Source organism: Taudactylus pleione, unplaced genomic scaffold, assembly GCF_031769625.1.
Source record: "Taudactylus pleione unplaced genomic scaffold, aTauple2 ptg000007l, whole genome shotgun sequence".
NCBI lineage: Eukaryota > Metazoa > Chordata > Amphibia > Anura > Myobatrachidae > Taudactylus > Taudactylus pleione.
This window is the reverse complement of record NW_028284410.1, coordinates 24,923,557-24,942,260: the sequence shown is the minus strand read 5'-3', so window position 1 is coordinate 24,942,260 and position 18,704 is coordinate 24,923,557. Positions and strand designations below refer to the sequence as shown.

Sequence of the window (18,704 nt, the reverse complement as noted above, 5' to 3'; positions counted from 1 at the left end):
TTCTATAAGAAGTACTTACCCTAGCCTCTAAAAGTGTAACATCCATGCCAAAACTTTGTAACTGGCGAGCTGCAGCTAGACCAGACACTCCAGAACCAATAATTATCACCTTGCCCGTTTTCTTGGCTAACAAGGACAAAATAATCAAGTGTCAAACTCTTACATAGAATAAAAACTTGAAATATTGCTTATTTATCTATTATTTCATTGCCAAGTCATCAATTGGGAATCCAATTGCTACTAAAGGAGTATCCTTCACAGGCCACTTAATCAAAGACTGTCACTTTTAATATCGTCAGTTGTGTGAAGAGAAGTCTAACGGTCATAATTCAAGATGTTATTTGGATTCATCTTTAATTAGGAAAACGATTATACTCACTTGGTAAAGGCTTCAATCTTTTGTAGACGCCAAAGTTTATTAACCCATGTCTTTCAAGATAGCAGTGTATCCTGTGAACCAGCACGGAATCACCTAAATAAAATCATACAATATAGATGAAAAAAGGCAACACCTATTTTCACATCTTACACAAGTCAAACCTTTGTATTCCAGGAAACGCTATAGGAGGATCATATGATAGAACCGATTACATATACAAAAAACAAAATTCAAGTGAACATGAACCTACTATTATAAGGTGCTTCTAGCTGCTGAAGTGTCGCCTCAAACGTCAGTTGAACCTTGGGGTTGTCTAACCACAATTGCAACTAAATAAAATAATGGAGAACACTTAGATGCAATTTAATGTTTTGTTTTTTTAATGTGCAAATGAAAAAAAAAGTATTTAAAAAGTTAAAAAAAATATTATCCCAACAAAGGTACATCAGATGATGTATAGCAGGGCTGGATAAATACCTGTTTCCCTGTAGGAACAAATACGCTGCCTGGAGTCAAAACATAAGGAGGGGTATTCAATAAGAAACGTAAACTTCGCTGTCGAAGTTTACGTTTCATATCGGAGCTTTTACCTGTGTTAAAGTATCGGGCGCGCGCCGCTTATCCCCGTATTCAATATGAAACTAACGAAAACGGGAGCCTGCAAAGTGGGATTTGCGTAAAGTTACGAAATTTTAATTAAAAAAATTGTAGGACCCCCCTAAAGTTGTAAAAACATGAGGGATCACTATGGGTACCCCCGTTTTAGCCTGTAAATGAAAGTCGGGGGTTTAAATAGCCGAAGCAGGTGTTTTTTCCCGACATGGAAGAAGTGTTGCAGAAGAGCACTTAGGTTTTTTTTTTCATTTTTTTAAGTGGTCCCATCAAATTTGGGGTACATGAAAATGGGTACTAGCATATTTTGATGTCCCTAAAGTAAGTTTTTAAAAATTCTGCAATTGTGCACCTGCCGCTATAAATCTATTCTAGAAAACACCTGCTGCATACTTGCAGAATAGCCCTGAACCTATTTCCCTATTGTTTAACAATTTTTTCCCATTTTTTTTTTCACCCCAATTTTGAAATTAATTTTTTGGGGTGTCCCTATTTTTTTTTTAAACTTTTTTTTGACACAGTTCTATTTTAAATGTCATTCCCAGGGGTGCAGGCAAATTTTTTTTAAGCCTGCACCCCTAAACCCCAATTCTGCACTTTTTTTCGACACCTATTCATTGGTGAAAAGTTATCCCCATTTTTTATCAAAGACTTTTCGAACCTGCGAAAAGTCTTTGAAATTGAATACGGTGTAAAACTAAAACCTGCGATAATGACGTCATAGGTGCGATATTAACGCAAAAACAGAGTTTTCGCTCCCATATTGAATACCCCTGAAGGATTACTACACATGATCAGCAGCAAATCATGGCTGCCATCGGCATTGAACAAATGCTAGTCAGCTATAGTGAGTGGAGAGACACTAGCGCGGACTAGCTTAAGTACTGGCAGCTAGCTCCTTGAAATATAGTGTCCCTGGAGCAGACGCACACTGATCTAGAAATAGTAGCCGAGTATACCACACATGGAATTTGGGCCTTATAAAATATTTTACATAATAACCCAACTCTGTTGCCATTGTGCATATTTTGGCTTAAACAGTTAAGTCTCCTAATTTTTGCCCTTAATGCCTAGCTTTCTCAGCAATGGGTCCAGACCAGGTGCACAGCGACACTTACTGTACGATTCCGGATGTAAAGGAAGACCTTCTGAGTGGGTTGTGGGCCACTGATAATATCGGGGAAGCACGCCGCCTCTTGGGAAGTCATTCTATCATGTGGAAGCCTGCTCTGGAAGGCCGCACCTTCTACACCTGAAGATATAAATCAATACTTTAGCACAGACATCTTCCAGGTGTATTTTCCTTAAACAATAAAGAACTATTCTGTATGCCCGATTTATCCATCATATAAAAATAAACAAAACCCCATTTTTTAAAGTATATGATGATGATCCAGATTTTTAATAATTATCTTTTACATAAGTCTTTGCATTAATGGGATACTAAACATAAAATGAAAGTTGCTTAATCCCAAAGTGACAAGGTTATGAGTGTAGAGAATCCTAAGGGATAATATAAATAATTATAACTAGACTACAACGCACAAACATGAAGAGTAATAAAAAAAGGAACGTTTCTGACCGTTACCTGACGGCTCTTCCGGTTCACTCTCAATCTCTTCCTCGGGAGGAGCTTGTGGTGGGGGCGGTGGCACTTTCTTTTCCCTCTCGGCTTTTGCATTCCTCTCCTCTTCCGAGTAATATTCATCTTCAGAGAGGTTGGCAAGGCTTTCGTCCATCTCTCTGTACTCCACCTATAAATATAAAACAAAAATGATTACCCTTTAGTGAACTTCAGTTGAAACTAAAAATTAATGTAGTCTTAAATACAACACAGCAAAATAGAGGTTTAAAAGTAAATATGAACAGTGTAGAATGCAGTTAAAGGTCTGCAATACTTCAATGTAGAATACCAGGGATTCCATTCCTCAATCTGGATTTTCTATACAAGTACATTTATTATGTATTTTCCCTCAATATTTAGCAAATAAGTTCACCTATAACTGAGAACCTCTGACAGGTCCTTAAAAAGGTATCAACAACACATAAAAAATGTGACTGGTTACTATAGGTTGAGTCTCCCACATTCAAAATGCTTGGGACCAGGGGTATTTCGGATATTGGAATAATCTGTATTTTGGACTATTTGCGTACCATAATGAGATATTTTGGGAATGGGACCCAAATCTAAAAACAGAATGCTTTTAGGTTTTATATACACCTTATTCACACAGCCTGCAGGTAATTTTATACAATATATTTAATAATTCCGTGCCTTAAACCAGGGCTCGACAAAACCCGAGGGCCAGGTTGCCATGGCAACCAGAATTAGCTGCCTGGCGACCAGGTTTTCAGCAACCCCCGGGCCCTGTAGTGCAGACCGCGATCCACACTACAGGGTAACAAACATACAGCCGTCAGCGGCGGCTGTATGTTTGTTATAGCAGCCGATGAGAGTCTGTCAGACTCTCATTGGCTGCTGCGTCGTTCACGGAGTGAGCCGGCTGGAGCTCACTCATGAGCTCCACCTTCTGGCTCACCCCGCAGCAGGATGGGAGCAGGTTGGGAGAGACGTCATTACGTCTCTCCCATAGTGCAGAGTGGCCAGGAGGAGCGGACAGCGGCGGTCTGCAGGAGCGGGGATCAGGTAAGTTGCGTTTTTTTTGTTTGTCTGTTTTTGTAAGGGGCACTGCATAGGGGGGATGGCCGCTACTGTAGGGACACTGCATAGGTGGGGGTGGTCGCTTGTGTGGGGGCACTGCATATTGGGGGTGGCCGCTACTGGGGACACTATGGGGGGGGGGGGGACGGACTACTACTGGGCGCAATGCATATGGGGGGGCACTGATTAAAGGGGCAATACATAAGGGAACCACTACTGGGGGCACTGCAGAAGGGGGATTACTACTGGGGGCACTGCAGAGGGGGGGATTACTACTGGGGCACCCAGTTAGTGGTGTGGCCATGGGGGTTGGTAGGTGCTCAGTAATGCTTCCTGGGGAGAAGGGGGGGCGTCTGGCACCTACACTTTCATCCTGGCTCCTAAGTTTTAGAAAAATTTGTCAAGCCCTGCCTTAAGCAAAGTTTGTGTACATTGAACCATCAAAAAGCAAAAGGTTTCACTATCTCAGTCAAGCGGAAAAAATTCTGTATTTCAAAATATTCCGTATTTCTGAATATTTGGATATGGGAGACAACCTGGAGTATAAAAATATATTTTTATTGTAATTTCTGACTAAGATATTTATTGATTCCTTTTCTAATACAAGTCAATTAACTGGAGTTCACTTAGAACAAGCATAGGTAATGGCCAATAGGATTGATACATTTTTAACAGCGCGAAATAGGGAGATTATACCCACAGAGTTATAGGGCCAAATGTAATAGGGTGAGAGTTAAAAATATGTGAAAGTTTTCTCACATGTTTTTAACTCAACCAATGTAGGAGTCTGAGAACATGCAAACTCGCATGTTTTCAGACTCACAAAACTCACAATTTAAACTCTCATCCAGATGTTCTCTCATTTTGAAGATGATACAACTCGACCAATATAATACTGTGAGAGTTTACTGCTAAACTCTCACATTTTCTAAACTCTCAACCCTATTACATTTGGCACCTAGTGTTCTTTGGAAGATCATTAAGGGGCCTACGTATTAATAATCGCGGTACTTCCGCGATTATTAATGGTCCAACTCGCCAGGGATATTTTTATTTTTAATAAAAATATCCCGGCTATGTACTACCTGGAACTCGCAAGGACAGTGGCTGTGGTAACTGCTGTCCACGCGAGTTATATCCCCGGCATTTAGGAGAAGTCTTTCACAGAAGTGAAAGACTTCCCCGGGTCCGGCTGCGGGGCTGCACCCTTCCCTTGGAGACCCCATAGACAAACAGTAGTTTACACCATCTTAAGATAGTGTAAACTACCGGTGCTAAACTCCGAAAAGCTTCACTATTTGTAGTCTAGTACATAGAGGTCAGATCGTAGTCCTCATTGATAATAATGGGGACTGCAATCTGCAGTGCTAATTAGCACTTTGCCGAAGATTTCTGTGAAATCTCCTGCATTGTGCTATTAGAACATAGGATTGATACACAAGATTATGCAGAAATACAGTTTCTGCATAATTTTATGTAAAAATAAGCTTGATACATAGGCATCTAAATGTCTACAGTGTATGCAAAAGAATCCCAGTTACTTCTGCATTGCAGTTAGAAAGTCTATTGATACTGAATGTGCTACACAGTAGGGTTGACTGCTAAAGTATCTACATTTTATCTCACTATTTAGAAACATTTCGACAGATTGTTCTGAAAGGGATTCTAAAGGCCCCATAGACGGGGCGATTTTTCACACAATATGGCCGATTCCGAATGATCGTAACGACCAATCGTGTGAAAAGTAGTGTTTTCATACACGATTACGATGCGATGCGCGTCCCCGGCGTCGTGTACCGGGGTCGTAGATCAGATGGTTTTGCAGAAAGATTTCGACAGATCAGTACGATGTGACACATCTTAATACATCGGATCGTATGGTCGTTTGTACAATCGTACCTTTTCTAAATACAAATCACACAATGTTGAGGGAAGAATTTTCGAGGGAATCGTATGAGAAATCGGATTTGATACAAATCACCCCGTGTATGGGAACCCTAACAACTATAAGTTCTACTTTATTCGAAATCGGTATGAATTAACACTGGACCTCTGGCCGGCGGTTCAAATCACGACAGCGGCTGGCTGACAGAGGAGGAAATCCCGATCGTCCCTAGGTAAGTATAAACTAACCTATTTTTCCCCCTAACCCTCCTTTACAGTGCCTAACCCTAATCCCCCCTCTAAGTGCCTAAACCTAACCCCCACTTCCCCACCGCCTAAACCTAAGTCCCCCGCGGTGGTTGCCTAACCCTAACCTCCCCCCGGGGAACCCTAAACCAAACCAAACGTGGATGTCCGCAGCGGTGCACGGCATCCGCTCGATCAGGATGCCGGGCGTCGGTCTCCCAGCGTCGGTAAAATGACAGGCGTCTAGATTTAGATGCCTGTCATTCGTCCCTCGTCGGGTTTAAATTGTCTGGAAGCCGGCGGTTGGCATTCTGTCCGCCGGCTTCCTAAACGTATACCCTTTATTCTAGTACAGGAAAGCAAAATATGTTTGGAAAGTGGTAAAAAAAAAAAAAAATAATCACAAAATAGTGAGATGTCAAATATTCATTAATAAACCATATAGAAATAAAATCATAGTTATTGATTTGTGAACAGTGAAAATGTAAAATACCATATAATTTGCTCCAATTAAAATGTGTTATGCAAGATTACGGAAATCAGTAATAATCAACTATAAAACAATGAATAAATATTGAGCATTTACAACAAAGAGGATGTATCAATCAATAATTAAGTCTGATTTACCAATGGACAATATTTGTTCAAAAGTTAAAATCACCCAACATTTAAATAATTAACATTCTCAAACTATCCTATATATGAAAAGTCAATTTGTTTCTAAATCAGGCAATATTGGAAGATTTTACTCTGCTGAGCAACACACTGCATTTCCTAATCATCAATAGTAGGGTGGCCAATCCTGGGATCGGCGGGATCCGGGGATTTTGGCCTAAAAACGTTGGGATTTGAATCCCGGGATTGGAGCTTCCAATCCAGGCATTTCAGGATTAGTCATCGCATGCATTTTTTTTTTCTTTTTTAATGCCGGGCAAAAACACAGGCAACAGAAATTAATGGAAAAGCTCAATAATAAGCAGTGTTTAAATGCTGGCTGCTTATGAAAACAATGGGCCAGATTCTGAGATCTACGCAATGCCGATATTTACGTCTATCGCGTGATTGATAGCCATAGCAAATGCTGGGCGGGCACGCTCAGAGATTGTATTGCAATCATGCTCACAGATGGAATTCACTCACAGGTAGTCAGTGTCTGGGGGAGGTGACAGGAAGGGGGGGGCATAGCTAGGCAAACGCAGGCGCGTCAGTACCATTTAAACTCTGTTTCATGGGCGTGCATAGCGTTCCACAGTACTGATATTTAGCATTTCATCTTTGTTTTATTTGATATTAATGGCTTTATTTCATTAATAACTTCAATTAGTAAATATTGTTGTGACTTTTCTGAGCAGATTGAAATGTACTGTCCTTTATATTGATTGCCTGAAAACCAGTGAGGTGACTGAGGTTTCACAATCTCCATGGTGATTTTGCAAATCTCGCTATACATGATATACTAATATTTATATAAATACATTAAAGGGAAATAAATGAAAAGCAACATGCAACAAGTCACAGTATTTGTAATTAATATATGGGCTGTAATATTATTGAGTAGAATGAAAGACTTAAAAGTGCTTATGCCTAACAACATATTCATCAATCTCATTACCCCTCTGCAATTGGTTGCCATGTTAGAAGAAAGGTGCTTCTCTCGTTCTGCAGAGAGTGGTGGACATTGGCTTAGTAGGTTTGATTCATGCACAAAGGGGGCGGGGCCAGTTATGTCACAACCCAAATGACTGCAGCATCTGCTTTTTCACATGCATGTTCCCATCAGGACACTGTAAAAAGATGTAGGAGGAGCTGCATGAGTATCATGGGAAAACGCTGTGTTTAGCAAATGTGGTGCAGGTGCCAAATTAAATGGTTGATGATGCCAAAACTGTACCCCCCTTGTGGTGATAGACCATAAAAGGTAAAGCAATGATGGCACAATGGAGAGAACACAACTGCAGTCTTTAAATTTCAGCTATGAACAGCCATTCAGAGAGCTGGACTCTTCAAAATGTCAGTTCATAAGTAAGCTATTGTATGGGGTGTTATATCTACCAGTGTGATACCAGATAGAAAACATTGTCCACCTTTTCCAAAGTGGTGCTCAGGTACAAGTAGTTCAGTCCAGTTAGTTTAACCAGAGAATAAAGAGACACATACAATTGGGTCAGCAACATAGGCTAAATAAGAGCTCACTCCAACAGTACATTAACTCATTAGAATTAACAAAATAAAATCCAAATCATTACTGAAAGGGGTAAAGTGCAAATGATCCAGCTGATCACAGAGTCAGTAGATTTGCAATGCTGCACAGCTTCTAATCTATTAGATCACTGAAGTATACCATAAGAGGAATCTAACAGCGCCAATGCATTTCTATATGCCATTCTAACCACTGGTTATAGATCAAACAGGGGTGGAGCAGTGGAAACTTTCAGATGTGCAAGGTTAAATAGCTGATCAGACCAACACAGGGATGGCCGTGAACATAAAAACACATTATGGGATAGACTAAAGGGGCCTATCCATTAGACGACTTTTTAAACGATCCGACCAAAACCAGGAGGTTTTGGACGCATCGTTCAGAAAGTCGTCTAATGGATAGCTGGTAAGGACCAGCGATGCGTGTGCACGCTGGGTCCTATCCGACCCAGACTACCTGCCAAACATGCTGGTCAACCAGACGACGCTCGTCAGGTTCCACATGTTCGCAGATAGGAGGTTGGTCTCCTGCACTGAATGACGTTCAGTGAACGCCGTTCAGTGCGAGCACCCTACCCGGCGACCTGAAGGACTGAACGCTAGATGTTCAGTTTTTCAGGACGTAGTGGATAGGCCCCTTTACTAACAATTCTGAAAAATGTAGATGTTGCCTAGAACAACCAATCAGATTCTAACTATCATTTTCTATAAAGTACTAGAGAAAGGATAGTTAGACTCTTGATTGGTTGCTATAGGCAACACCTATATGTCTCCTTTTTAGAAGTTTTAGTAAATGTGACCCAATGATTCTCAGACAGGATGCTCGACTGAAACCCAGCAAATACATAACAACTCTGTTTTACTGTGCCAGTAATAGATGATTTAAAGTAGTGACCTACTGCCACCTGGCATGTCACATGGGTCAGGTTCGCTCTGTTCATATACTGTATAGCCTACCACCACCATGGTCACAAATCACAATACAGCAAGTTGAAGTCTTGCAATGCCCAGAGAGGTGTGCTGTGGTGGTCCAGGGGTTGGCAGTCTCTTGGAGGCCGAGGTCAGCGTGGTATAGCTCTTGGCCCGTATATACAGGTCACAGCAGTTTGCTGCCATGGCAACATGGTGTGTTTTGGGATTCTGCCAGCATCTTGATACCACAGCAGCTAATCTGTCTGTGCTGCGTTGGCATCCCGATCCCTCTGCTGATGACATTATCTGCCGGCTCTTTATTTAGGGCAATTAGCCCTAGACTTCAGTGCTTGGTTATTGCTACAAGCTCCTGGTGTTCCAGTGACTCTTTCCTACAGCTGGTTACAGAAGTCTCTGCTCAGTTGCTGCGTACTGACCGCTGCCTGTATATAACCCTATTTTACAAATATTCCTCAGTTTGCAAATTAGTATAGATATTTCATTACATTTTTAAAAGATTACGCAACCTTTACACAGTGTATGTGGATGATGATACCTTTTGTTTCATCCACCTCCACTTTACAGGCCTTCTTTCTTTCTGTAAGGACGTTTTTCAATCAGCCCACCAAGTTTCAACACTGCCTTTCATTATTGAAATGGATGCTTCAACAGACGTCATTGGAGCCATTTTATCTTAGTGTAAGGGGCCTAAAAGTGCTCTACATCCATGCTCCTTCTTTTCCAAAAAATGATCCCCCTTCGGAACAAAATTATTTGATACTGGATCAAGAGTTACTTGCTAATGGCTCTAAAAAAATGTTGTCATATTGGAAGGGGCCTCTACAACCATTACTAAGTTCACAGATCACAAGAATCTAAAATATTTGAAAGCAGCCAAGATCTAAACAAGCACATTGGGAGCCGTTCTTTTCACGTTTTAGCTTTATGGTAACCTACCAACCAGAGTCACAAAATATGAAAACAGATCCTCTTTCTTAGTTTGAGGTCTTCAAGGATGAATCTTTTCAAAATCTTCCTATTCTTCATGCCAGCAAAATAATATCCACTAGCAGTTTCCAGAATTTTTGGACTCTGCATGCAAAGGCTAAAAAATGTTTTTTTCAAATTGAAAGGCTTGGCTGCTCTCCTCCACAGGAGGATTTATTGAATGCAACATTCTTAAGCTGGGTACACAGTTACACACCAAAACAGTGTGTGTGTGTGTGTGTGTGTGTGTGTGTGTGTGTGTGTGTGTGTGTGTGTGTGTGTGTGTGTAGATCGACAGATCTACAGATGATGGTTGTTCATACACACTCATTGATCGCAAAAGCAGCGTCTCATCCAATTGCCACCGGAGACCACCTCCTTCCCTGCCTGCCTGCCTGCCTGCCTGCATACTCTCCGTCCTGACTCTGCATCAATCGTCGCTGGCGCATCCTCCTTGGCTGCAGCAGCACTGTGATGGAGTCGGCCCCTCTAGCTGCCTGTGCTTCATCCTCGAAGCCTACATCCCAGCTCTCTGCATGCAGGAGGCTCAGGAGATGGACACTGCGTGGGACAGGAAGGATCTGGAGCCAGACTACAATGACCCGGCAGGTGGCTCCCACCAGGAGGAAGGAGGTAACCACTGCCCAAACTGCTCTTACCCCCTTCCCTACCCCCAGTACTGCCCCAGCTGCTATCCTGACCCCCTCCCTACACCCAGCACTGCCCCCCAGTATTGATTGCCCCTAACCCCCTTCTTGCACCCCAGTACTGCCCTAGCTGCTATCTACCCTTACCCCCTTCCTATCCCCAGAACTGCTTGCCCCTAGCCTCTTCCTTGCCCCAGCTGCTATCTACCCTTGCCCCTCCCTACTCCCTCCTTGCCCCCCTGCAACTGCTGCCTGCCTTCACCTCCCATAATATGGGATGGGACCCAGAAACTGTCTCTAACTGAAGTTGCCATCTGCACTTTATTCCAGATACCGTAATGGAATCTGATATTCCAGAGGTGGAAAGTTACATAAAACTTTCCAAGAGATGAGAAGACATCTAGTCGGGAACCTCCAAGAAGCCCCCCAAAGGATAGCAATCCCCCTCCCGCAGCCTCCGTCGCAAACCGTAATCTGACACTGTACGCACACGCAGCGTCAGATTCTCAGAGTTGTCTTGGGATGTAACTCACAGCAACAGAGGTTCTCAATTGCTGTACCTGCGATTTAGATTTAGTACATAGCGGGTATATTTGTGTACAAAAATGAAAGTCTGTCACAATATGGACTGTTAATAATTATGGCACTGCTACGATCAGGGACGGACTGGGCCTGGCATGAATCCCTTGCCCCCTTTCCACGAGCAAGAAGTGGGCGCGGTCTTGACAGAAGGGGCGTGGTTTTCCACATGGTGTGTGGCCTCGCCGCACACCCCCATCTCTCAGTATCCTGGCCGAGAAGTGCGCCTAGAGGCAGAGTTGCTCGGCCAGCGTTTCAACCTGGCATTTGCCAGAAGTCCCAGATGGCCAGTCCAGCCCTGGCTACGAATATTAAAACATAGGTCCCATAATCACAAATGGAGAATTTGGAGTTTATACGCATTAGCCATTTAACAACTGCCCATTGGTCAAAGATCACTGATGAAAATTGCAAAAATGGGGACCAGGAGTGGTAACTGCCAAACAGATGCTGCAGTTGCGCTAAACAGCCCTTCTAGGCACGCCAGGTCCTGTGTGACTGCTAACACAGATCATCTTTTTTGTATATTTCCACTAGAAGTGCATCTTATTTGCAATTGGATGTGAGAAACCACATCACGAGACTGCACTGATTAATTTGATATACAACACTGTGTGCGACTAAGGGGGGAATGCAATTAGCCACGATCTGCGAAAACTGGGATTCTTCACCGATTACCACTGTTTTTTTTCCCCGTATCCTATTTTTTCGGTCGAAAATTAATATTTCTCCAGAAAACACACAAGATCTGTGATAAGCTCGCGGACCTATGTGTTTTCGCAATTTAGGTGGTGAAAAAACGGCACTTATCGTGGATTATTTTTCGGGACACATCAGGTCCCGAAAAGTATCCATGATAAGTGCTGGCATCAGGTGGCACTTGGGAGGTAAATTGGATAGCCCCAACGCTATCAATTAGCAGCGCTACTTTAGCACTGCTATTTGGATACCTCCCTAAGACTGAATCTGTATATGATGCAGCGGCTGTCTAATGTTTTCACGTCACGTTTCATTGTGCTTCATATACAGACTCAGAGGCACACGGATATACAAGCGACGCATATCAAATTAATCAGTGCAATCTCGTGAAGTAGTTTGTCTAATCCAATTGCAAGGAAGACGCATTTTCAGGTGAAAAAGTCACTTGGGGCAGATGTATTCTAGCGGCACTTATCGTGCCACTAAATCGCTTCCTGCTTCAACTCTTTACTGAGGCGAAGAAGGAAGCACTAAGGATGAGATGTATTAACATCTCATCGGCCGGAGCGGGGGAGTGTAAACTCCCCTTTCTGGCGATCCCTGCCTGAGTACACAGCGCATGAGCCTAGTGCTGATGCACTGTCTCACACTCCTGGCCGGCTCCACTGAGCATGCGCGGGATCCCTCTTGCAGCCAGCAGCCGCAACAGCACTGTCCCTGTGGTGATAGGGCATACATAACCCTGCCCATCGGCGCTGCTATCTTGTAGATAGCAGAGCCAATAATGAGAGGAGGGCACAGTGTCCCTGTCATTTAACGCCCAGCCCCCAAATCATATATGGGGGATAAGCGGTATCAGCGCACATAACGTGCGCTGATGCCGCTTAGGTGGTTAATACATCTGCCTGGGACCTGGTGGCTCACTTGTGCCACATGGCGTATTGAGGCTAGGTATATGAGGACACATCTGTATGTGCATAGGTGATTAATAAAAATGACAAAATGTAATCAGGATTATTTAAAATGTAAGTGTTCAAAAGAAAAAACACACAGGTGTGTAACTCAAGCAAGTTAATAATGTAACCAGTACAATAAAATAGAAAAGATACAAGGTAATCATTTTCAGATCACCTTCATACATTTGCATCTGTGATAAAGTAAGCTCACAAACGTGAATGTCTGTCCAAAGACCTTCATTCACCATTATGCGAAACTCATTATTTGTCTTAAGATTAAACTACAAAAATTCTACACATTTCAAAATATTCAGTGTACCTACAATGGCATACATCACTACTATTTATACTAACCCTACCATCATCTTTAGCAGAGTAGCTACTTGCACGGAATCGGTAATACCGATTCCCGGCAACGCCTGTCCAACAGATGAGCAGAGCCCGGCAGCGGAAGCCCAACAGCGCTGGAAATCCCGATCGTCGCTAAGGTAAGTATAAACTAACCTTACCCCCTAACCCTCCTTAGGGGTGCCTAACCCTAACCTCCCCCCCAAGTGCCTAACCCTAATCCCCCCTCTAAGTGCCTAACCCTAACCCCCCCCCCTTCACCGCTGCCTAAACCTAAGTCCCCTGGGGGGGTGCCTAACCCTAAGTCCCCTGGGGGGGGTGCCTAACCCCCCCTCGGGGGTGCCTAACCCTAAGTCCCCCTCCCCCTACCCTAACCCTCACCCTCCCGAGGGGGTGCCTAACTCTAAGTCCCCCCCCGGGTGCCCTAAACCTAACCCTCCCCCCCCCCCCCGCAGCTGTCCGCTCGCGGCGCCCAGCACCCCTTCGATCGGGATGCCGGGCGCCGGTCTCCCGGCATCGGGGAAATGTCAGGCGTCTACATCTAGATGCCCGGCATTTCACCCTCGCCGGGATATGACAGTCGGGAAGCCAGCTGTCGGTATTAAGGCAGCCGGTTTCCCGATTGTATACCACTGGCACATGATCTTCAATATTTTAAGTTTAACCAGAGCTGGTGCAGCAACTGTTAATATAAAGTGGTTTTAGTCTGTGCCCAAAGTATAATGGAAATACAAACAAAACAAATATGCCACTGAAATGGCACTGAGAGTACCCATATTTGCCCATTGGGAAAAAACTGAAAAGGCCCAAATATGAACAACAAAGATGATGTGAGGACTTCCTGTTGGTTATTCCCAGCTCAGCCTGACAATGTATTCCCTGCCAGTGGATGCATTTTTAGGTTGATTGTAAAGAGTAGAACACGATTGACTTGAATATGCTTAATAATAAAAAAAAAATGCCACTTTAAATTATCTGTAAATCCAACTTAATTCTAAGACCTATAGCAAAGCACAAATAAATAAACATGGTAAATATAATCTATTTCCATAACTATGCATATAATGTATTCTTTTTTAAGTTAAAATTATATTAAAACAAAGTGCCATATATGCTTTGTGCCTTTGTTAGAATAAGCGATCATTAATCAACTGTTTGCTGCAGCAGATGGTTCACAAACTCTCTTTCATTCTGCACAAAGCCAGGAAGTATAGTGCAGTGTACACTTGCGGGCAACCAGGGGTGCTGCACTCTACAGAATGGCAATACCTGGCACCTCACAATAGTGGCAGCAATGGCAGGTGACCAATTTGCAGTCTGGTTGGTAATAAATGTAGTGTATTTTTATTTAAATGTAGTAAGACCATATTGAACATAGTGCAAGTGGGGGTGCAGTATGAAAAAAGAACATTTCAATATAATCCATGGGAATGTAGACTCTAATGTTATATAGAGGGTAAACAATGGCTAGCATAAGCAATCAGATGGCTACTACTATAAACTAGGGACCCACAATAGGCTCAAGTCACAGAAGACAGAGACGGCCAGTCCCTCAGGATGGTTAGCCAGCCCATAAGGAAGATGTATAATAGCCTGTTGGGAATGGATCCAAGTTACAACAAGTTGCAAACAGTCCCCAGTGTGACCAATAACAGCAGCGATGTACACGGCGCTGTCCGCACAGAGCACACACACAGCTGCACGGCGCTGCGGCCAGCGCTGCACATCAGGGCGTCAGAGGCTGAGCACGGCGCTGTGCACGAAGTGTGGCCATGTTGCATTTTGGAGTTATGGTGACACAGGAGCATCCATCTCACACTCACCTTCGCCCTCTTCCTGCGGCTGGTACGGCGCCCTTCGGGGGTCTCTGGGAGCCCCCCATCCGCTCCCGCCATGATCCCGGGTACAGAGGGGCCCCCATGCTCAGCCCCGGGAGAGGCCCTCTCTTTCTTTCTCGGGGTCCTTTCTATGGACGCCCCAGTATCCGGGGAGGCCATGATCCCAGAGGAAGACGAAGAAGAGGAGGAGGATGAGGACGAAGAGGGGGCAGGCGGCGGACACTCGGTGCCGTTCTCGCCACCCCCGCTGGGCTCGGACTTCTTGGCAGCTAGCATCGCTCTGAGATGGCGGCTTCGTAGTGAGGGGGAGGGTCTGTGGACAAGAGATGGGTGGGCGCTGGGGGCAGACGATGATGGGTGATGTAGTGGACACTGTAACTCCGCACACCGGCGGCCGGAGCTTTGTGTCTGCGGGAACTAAGCGCGGCACCGGCACACATGCACACCAGCAGCACTCAGTCAGTGCGGGGAGCGCGCAGCCTGCTCACACTCCGCCTACTACCAGCACTCACTCAGCCTGTGCTGCCCTCCTCATTGTCTCCTGCCCCTCACCTGCCACCCCCGCCATGGCTCACACACATTACCTCCAGTAACTGGCACTTCTTCCTCTGCCACCGTGTTTTTGTTCATTATTCACGTACATTTTTACAGTTCTGCCTGGCATTAATATAATCGCATTCAGAGAAGTACAATAAATTACTTTTTATACAGACATAACTATGTGACCATGGGCACTAAAAATGTTCTACCCATTCTATAGGGATTGATCTCTATCCACGCTTGTATTTCATTCCATCCCAGGTACCGTTCTACCTCTGCTCTGAACGCTGCAGCCTCTAATACCCCAGCTGTATATAATAAGGTGCTTTGCTGCTGGAAAGAAAATGCCCTGCCTGGTACAAAATATAACCCACTGCAATGTTATTTGGGCAGATATGTAGCAGATTTTGGAAAATATATCAGAAATGATATGTTCCTAAACACAGGAATATTTTTGGCATTTAATTTTCCAAGTATAGCTCAATAATAGCAGACATCTTGTTTTAAGAATAAATAGATGCTATTTGCTACTAGTCACTCTTATTTACCCCTGTGTATGGGGCCAGCATAATTATGGTTTTGCCTCTATCAATTGTTGGGGAATGGTTCTAATAATTATCTCTATCCAAACACCCTCTAAGCTCAGTGCTGCAATGCTCTTCATTGCCCCACCTTATGTGGTTTAAAAGATATCTCACAGTTTAGAGCTGGTGACCTAATACATATGCTCTGCCCTTCCTTCCTGATGTGCTAGAAGGAACAATAGGCTAGCCCAGAGGTTCCCAAACGCAGTCCACAAGGCACCCCAACAGTTCAGGTTTTAGAGATATCCATGGTTGGGGTGTAGTAGGTATTACCGCCGGCCGCTCAATTCCCGACAGCAGCAGCCCAGCAGGGGTGAAGATCCCGATCGTTAAAAAGGTAAGTATCGCTAACCCTATTTCCTCCCTAACCCTCCCTTAGGGTGCCCAACCCTAAGCCCCTCTAAGTGCCTAAACCTAACCCCCCTTCCCCGCAGCCTAATCCTAAGTCTCCTGGTGGGGTGCCTAACCCCAAGTCCCCCCGGGTGCCCTAAAACTCTTCCCCCCCCCCCGCCCCTGTGCCCTTCGGTCGGTATGCCGGGCACGGGGTCCTGGCGTAGGTCTAATGACAGGCGTCGAATTTTCTACGCCTGTCAGTACCTTGTCGGGAAGCCGGCGGTTTGCATTTAAATAAAATTAACTAAAAGTTAATTTTATTTAACGTGGTTAAATAAAATTAACTAAAGGCCCCCATACATCTGCGCCGGATCGTCGCAATGTAGTGATCCAGCAACCCGGCATTACAGGATTGCCGAAATCCAACATGTTGGATTTCACAAATATGCCGATCACGATCATAAAATTATTGTGATTGGCAGATCGGTGAAATTTAACATGTAGAATTTCACCGATCCTGCGACGGATCGCGGAACATCGATGGCCGCTGGTTGGCATTTCCGACCAGCGGATCGGCGTTTCCGGTCCCATCACTACGATTCGTCGCAGTTGTATGGGAGCCTTTAGGTACTAATTAAGGCCCTGATTCAGAGCCGGACGCTCTGACCAGAGCGCTCGCTCTGAATCAGGGCCCACCTCCATAAATATGGAGCGTCCTCCTGGACTCTCGTATAGCTGTGGGTCACCACCTACAGCCTATACGAGCGTGCAGGATGATGGTCGCGATGGTCTTGACCATCGCGACCATCGCCAGTGCGACCAGAAGCCTGCGGTTGAGTTTCTTAACCGCAAGGCCAGGAGTGATTTTGGCTCTATCAGAGCCAAAATCACTCCCACTGACATCACTAGTGATGTCAGTGGGGCCGGCTTCTACTGCACGCCCACCATAGGGGGCGTGCTGTCAATCAACATCGACAGCACGCCCCCTTTGATCAGACACAACGAGCGAAGGAAAGTCCTTCGCTCGTCGCGCATGCGCACGACGGAGCTCCCGCCGTCGTGCGCATGCGCAGTGCACACCATCGACCCACTTGCGAGCGGACAGCCGCTCGCGAGTGGGTCTGAATGAGGCCCTAAGTCACCTGTGGTCAAGCATGGATATCCTTAAAACTGATAAGCTACCTACACACTATACAATTATTGGTCCGATTTGCGAATAATCGTGTGATCGGTCTGATTTATTGTATAGTGGTAAGAAGACAAAAGAAGAAAATTAACTCATCTTTGCTGGGGCACTCTTTGACAAGAAATTCAAATATAACATTTATTATGTATGTTAATATGATCTTAACAACAAACAAACAATGTACAATACATAAAAAAGTATCAAATGATGATACAGCGAAAATATGAATAATAAATAGTTTGGTTTTACTGAGTGTTAATACTCAATAGTATAGGCAGCAGTCATGTTCAAGTAAATAGGCAGCTTTTCCCTGTAAACATAACTTCTTGTATAGTGTGTATGAACGCATTCCTTCGATTATCTGATCTGTCGGTCAAGAAATAAAATCTCTGCCTCAAATTCTCGATATCATGCAGTGCGTGTGCATTTTCAATAATCTGCCCATATTTCCTATGTTCTGTCACTATGGGCCTGATTCATTACGGATTACAATAGTGATTGTGTCTCTCCCAGCCCCGCCTGTGCTTCTCCAGCCTCCTCTGTGTCTTCCCAGGCCCCCCCATGTCACTCGTCTGTCTCTCCAGGCTCCCCTGTGTCTGTCCAGAGGGTGCCCTGTGGGGGCTGACAGAGGAGTACAGAAGGTGCGCTGTGGTGCTGGCACAGAAGTGCAGTAAGGAGGGTGCCCTGGGTTGCTGATAAACGAGTAAAAAGGATGCCCAGTGGGCTGGCAGCAGGGTGCACTCAATGGGGTGATGTATGATAACGGCACTTAATGTGCCACTATAACGCTTCCCGCTTCGCCTCTTTACCGAGGCGAAGCAGGAAGCACTACTTATGAGATGTAAGAACATCCAGCATTACCAGCTAGAGACCACATCGCATTAGCCTAGTGCTGATGCGCTGTGTCTCTGTCCCGGCCGGCTCCACTGAGCATGCACGGGATCTCGCAAGTATCGCGAGATCCCCGTGTGCAGCCTGGAGCCGGCAGTAGGGCCAGTACTGTCCCTGCTGTGGGGATAGGCTAGCGCCAGGCTGTAGCTGTCGATAACGATGTTTGCCCAACTGCGCATGTATACAGATCGTTATATGCATGCGCGAACCAGTCAGTGCGGT

At 44.7% G+C, this 18,704-nt stretch overlaps 1 protein-coding gene across 4 annotated transcripts in view; it reads right to left on the bottom strand.

Annotated features, from left to right (window-relative positions):
- The window catches only part of KDM1A (lysine demethylase 1A), a 36,870-nt gene extending 21,432 nt beyond the window's left edge, over positions 1-15,438 (bottom strand). For 2 of the 4 annotated variants that reach the window (XM_088462556.1, XM_088462557.1), the window contains exons 1-6: positions 14,934-15,438; positions 2,574-2,745; positions 2,110-2,243; positions 630-708; positions 380-472; positions 20-126 (exon numbers count right to left, since the gene is read on the bottom strand). In XM_088462556.1, coding sequence (XP_088318682.1) covers positions 20-126; positions 380-472; positions 630-708; positions 2,110-2,243; positions 2,574-2,745; positions 14,934-15,224 — 876 coding nt within the window. In that variant the 5' untranslated portion in view covers positions 15,225-15,438. The remainder of the gene's footprint in view (positions 1-19; positions 127-379; positions 473-629; positions 709-2,109; positions 2,244-2,573; positions 2,746-14,933) is intronic. The other 2 variants (XM_088462563.1, XM_088462571.1) reach the window with 1 other exon arrangement.
- Positions 15,439-18,704: the final 3,266 nt, after the last annotated feature.